The sequence below is a fragment of the Olea europaea genome, unplaced genomic scaffold (assembly GCF_002742605.1).
Source record: "Olea europaea var. sylvestris unplaced genomic scaffold, O_europaea_v1 scaffold116, whole genome shotgun sequence".
NCBI classification, from domain to species: Eukaryota; Viridiplantae; Streptophyta; class Magnoliopsida; order Lamiales; family Oleaceae; genus Olea; species Olea europaea.
The window spans coordinates 476,974-482,058 of NW_019229002.1; the positions used below are offsets into that span (position 1 = coordinate 476,974).

At 35.7% G+C, this 5,085-nt stretch overlaps 1 protein-coding gene across 1 annotated transcript in view; it reads right to left on the reverse strand.

Annotated features, from left to right (window-relative positions):
* The window catches only part of LOC111373761 (shaggy-related protein kinase eta-like), a 5,915-nt gene continuing 830 nt past the window's right edge, over nucleotides 1-5,085 (reverse strand). Inside the window, exons 3-6 of the mRNA XM_022996323.1 lie at nucleotides 2,768-2,820; nucleotides 2,573-2,668; nucleotides 2,400-2,488; nucleotides 1-301 (exon numbers count right to left, since the gene is read on the reverse strand). Coding sequence (XP_022852091.1) covers nucleotides 277-301; nucleotides 2,400-2,488; nucleotides 2,573-2,668; nucleotides 2,768-2,820 — 263 coding nt within the window. The 3' untranslated portion in view covers nucleotides 1-276. The remainder of the gene's footprint in view (nucleotides 302-2,399; nucleotides 2,489-2,572; nucleotides 2,669-2,767; nucleotides 2,821-5,085) is intronic.

Sequence of the window (5,085 nt, forward strand, 5' to 3'; positions counted from 1 at the left end):
TATACAGAAGTGATGAAAACTCGTTTTACTCAGCGAACGTCTATACATTCGAACTTTCCAGTTTACCCTAACAACCATTTTACATGCTAACATATTTTTGGGGCGTCAAAAACCACAAACTATGGCAAAAACACTTGATCATAATACAGAGAGCCTTTTGTTTGCTGCATACCCATTAACACCACTACGAGTACAATAAACATAATCACGTCCCAGCAAAATGTGGAATACTCATACTAGCTTGTCTCTAAACATGCTCGGGAATTAGCCAGTAGATCAACTGAAGTGATGCTCCAGACAACTGCAGCCAAGAGAATTTGATGCTAAATAATCAATAACCGCATTCAGTACTCCTACACAAGTTGTTTTAGGCTTCGTTTAGTTTGAAGGTAATATAAAGGGTTTCACATGTTCGCGTCTGCCTCTCTTTAACACTTCAGTTGAAGACAGTCAATCTCAACAAATTTTCAAAAGCAAATTATAGCATAAAAATATCGAGGTCCTATTGGAAAGCATGAAGAATAGGGTTTATAAATCCCTTAAAAGATAATTTTTTTTTTTTGATAACCATGGGTGTCCGGGCCAGCTTACGCACACCTCGACTAATCCTATGGGATCTTGAAATTTACAGCCGGATACTCACATCAGTGGCCCTGGAGTGACTCGAACTTGTGACCATTGAAGAGCAAATTCAAAGCCTAACCAATTGAGCTACCCCTCAGGGTTAAATCCCTTAAAAGATATAATATCAAACAACTCTACTTTTATTCAGATTCAATTCCATTACAAAATATTATGCAAATTCAAGAAAATTTCTTACAAGATTAGATAAACAGCGCCAGATAAAACAGGTGAACATTACAGAAATGGGTAAATGTCAACTGGAGCTCCACAAAAGAGTAAGATTTATAAGAATTCTAGCTCAATTAGTCTTCATGCAAATTATTTGAACTCAGAAACAAAATAAATGTTCCATTTAAAATAGCTTTCAAGACAAGAGTAGCAGCAAATGGATAACTAGTTAACAGCTCAATCATAAATGAAACATCTAAAATTTTCAGGCTCCACATTAATTACTTTTAGAAGAGAGGAGATATTCGCGAAGAAAACCATGCTCATCTGGTTCTTGAGGAAATGCAGCATTAATTCTAGCTTGTCTTTACCCTAGTTCTTCGAATTCAGTAGCTGAATTTTCTTACCAAGGTAAGGATGGCAGAAAAACAGTAAAAAGTTTACATCTCAATCACAAATCAAAAATAGAAAATTATACACACAACTGATGCTTAAACGAAGTAAAACATCAATTATTATCACTGCATTATAGCGACAGCCAACAACTTCAATCAATAAGCACTACTAAACAACAAGAATTTTGTAGGCTTCCAACTAAGTTACTACTCTCCTCTGTTTCTCTACTTTCAATATTTTTCTCCTTTATTATCCATATTTCTCGGTCGTCAAGCAGTAGCTGATCAATTACCCAAGTCTAGTTGTTTTCCTTTCTTCTCTGAGGATGTACAACGTATTATTAGTCCATACCAATGAAGCAAGGACGTGGAGAGACACGGATGACAATGAAGACAAGTGATTAATCAAAAAAGGGGACAGCAATATGCTGAGGACATGTTGATTTAAATTAGCTTAAAGTTAAATTATTATTTTTATTATTCTTCTATTTTCCAATAAATAAAATACTCATTTTTGTGGGTTATTATTTGTGGCTGTCATTTGGAAAAAGAATGGCGTTGTTTGACCAAGCTATTGCAATGGCTCATGTGGATGTTTAGTCCATGCCCAAACCATACTCGAAGTCTCAGACCTTTCCATCCTCATTTCTGCTGCCTAAAATCTTCCACACTCTGGTCATTGATCTCCTATCTGCACACTGGTTTTGCTACTAACCTCAAGAATAATCGACATTCGACACCAAAATTACAGTGATATTCACAGCTAGTTAAATTATTATCGGATTTCTTTGACTCACTTCCAGTTGAGAAAGATTCAGGTTAGTTTAAATGTGCCTTCATTTTTTCTTTTTGTTTTCCTCGGTTTTTCTTTTGTTCTGACAACTGCAGAATGGGGCTTGACCATGCTTGAGGGCACTAACTAGATCCTCTCCATCCCTATCCCCGTTATGTAAGTTGTGTAGTAAAAAGGTTTCTTCAGTTCCATCCCTATCCCCGTTATTTAAGCCATGACACATTTGCTAGGTCTGACTGATATTAGTAAAGTAGAGTAACCAGAGATAGCAGTGCACTGCAAGATTCACGAACCTCAAGATTTCTTTACAAACTAAGAAAGGGGCCTCCAGCTCCACTTGATGGAAGAAAACCATGAAAGTACTAACAATATTACACAAGGAAGCACATGAAGAAGAAAAAGGTGTTTAGAAACCATACCTCCTGTTTAAAGTTAAAAGAAGGAAGAAAGGGCAAAAGGGCGACCACTTGGGAGGCAGCATTGGGTTTTCCGTCTGCTTATGGAAAACCTGAACCAAACATTTCAGTTTCATTCACTCGTGCACTGAAATTTTATGGTACCTCTAAATAGCATGTAGCAAGTGCAGGCATACCTCGTGCCATGGATGTGCTTTAATTTGGGGAAACCTGAAATCATTATAGCTTGGATTTATATATCGAATTTCTTCTCGAGTTGGTGTACCAAGAACCTATTAGAGAGAAAGCCTTCCAATTAGTATACATGAAGAGATCATTACAGGTATAGCAATCTGATCCATAGAATCACAGAATTACAAAGGATGGCACACCCTGATAATCTCTACAAGCTGACCAACTGCATTTTCTCCAGCAAACAGTGGCTGTAAAAAATAAAGAAAAAGAAATATTGTTGGGATTTTTATCCCAATGTATGATTATAATCACCAAATAATCGAACCACAACAGCAATAAAACGGTGCAAAAAATTAAAGAACACCGTAAATTGTTCACCCAGTTTGGCCAAGCCAAATCTGAGGGGCTCAGAGGCAAAAATGGAGCCCATCACTATGCAAGAACCACCCAAGAGACAGTAAAAGTTTGAGTACAAGATTCAGATCACAACCAAGAATATCTACAGATCACCGATCTAACAAAGACCTCACAAAACCATCACCTAACCGACACCTGACCTGGACTCAAGAGTAGCATCTATTTTCAGTCTAAAATCCAACCAAAAAGAGACCAAAACCCCGCAGCCGAAAACACACAAAATATCTGCAGCCCTACTGTAAAATAACCAGATCACTGGCCGGAACTACAGGTCCCACTACATACGGTAACACCGTTAAAAGTAACAAGAAAGATCTGAAGAAATCAGTGGTCCTTGTGACCGGAATCGCCAGAGAGAGGACAGAATACCAAAATGGAAGAATGAAGAAAAGGGGTCGCGCTATTTACATCCACGATTTTTATATATACATCCACTTTTGAAATGATAATTATATTATATTTTTAATTTTATGTAAATTTACCTAAACGGACATATATAAAATAAAATACAAATATATCATTATAAATTCATCCACTCATTTATTTTACTAAATTCTTTGAACTATATTTTTTCAGAATTTGTGTTTAACTAAAACTTTAATAATCATAAACTATCATCTTCAACAAAAATCACAAAACCCTAATACTCATAAAATGCCATCTTCAACTGAAATCAAAACAACAATGGAAGAGATACCATTAGATGAAATACATTTTTTTTGGAAGGTAGTAATAATCATTGAAATTCGCAAGTTCCAAGAGATGGGCCTAACAGATCCTACACCAAAACGTTGTTTTATTTGACATACATGGCAATGCTGTAATAAATTTAGAGCTTAACCTTAACGTAAAAGTTCTTTTAAGTGGTTGTCATATAATATGATCCAGAATGGCCTGATTTTTCCAGGTCCTTGGGGAGTGATGGTGAAAATTTAAGCCACTGTGGCTGTAAAAAAATTGTATTTAAGGTTATAGTATCTAACGAAGCTCCATAAACTCACAGCTTGAGAGCAATGGCTAGGCCCAACTTGGGTGTGGCACCAGTGGTCTTTGTTTCGTACTCTTCCGAAACTGTTACAAGGGATTTAGGCCTCCATTCCCGCTGGCCTAATAAAGCAACCTTTCCATTATCTGTGAATTTATTCTTCACTACCGTGAAAGGATCGACTCTTGGAGACTTCCAACACAGAAACCATTCTCGAAGGTAGTGTTGGAAACATGCTTATATATGAGCGGTAAAACGGTTGTTTGTATAAACGAACAAATGAACAAGACTTAACCCGCAGGAACGTAATTAAATAACAAGATTTATGGAGTAACAAATGTAGTAAAAGACTACACAAAACCAGAAATGAAAATTAAGAAAGGAAACTAAAGAAATCAGAATGCTTCGTACTGAATGAAGGGGGTTAATTATGGAATTGTAAGGAGGTTGATTTTATATGTAATGGGGATGAATATAGCGATTTTTTTAAAGATTTTGACATTGTTTTAGGGATGTATTTAGAGTTAGATGAATATATAAAATTTGGTGGATAGATAGTGTTTAAATGAATTAATTCAATAATGATGATATCGGAATTTAACGTGGATGACAATAGTAATTTTATAAAATTTTAATATTTTAGTAGGGATGAATATAGAGTGGGATGAATATATAAAAACCGTGGATGTAAATAGCCGTACCCAAGAAAAGTCTCTCTCTCAGAAACGGGCCTAATTAATATTAGAGAATAGATCTAAATCTTGGCCATCCAATCTTAATCAACGGCCCATATTAATCTAAACAAACACAAGTCCAAGTGAAGGAGAAATGGCCCGTAATAGGCTGACACGTGGATGGCTAGATAAAAAAACATTTTTTTACTTGAAAAAGTGCATTTGAAGATTTTTGAAAACACTTTCACAAATATTAAGTAAGAAAACATGATAGAATAAACAGGGGTGGATCTGGTATGGGGGTAGTGAGTTCAACTGCCCCCACACCAGTTATAGAAATTGGCACTTTAGCCCATATTTTTTCAAATATTTCAAAGAAGTCCTTGTAATTTATCATTTTTGCCCCGACAACTTTTTTTTTTTTTTTTTTTTTTTTTTT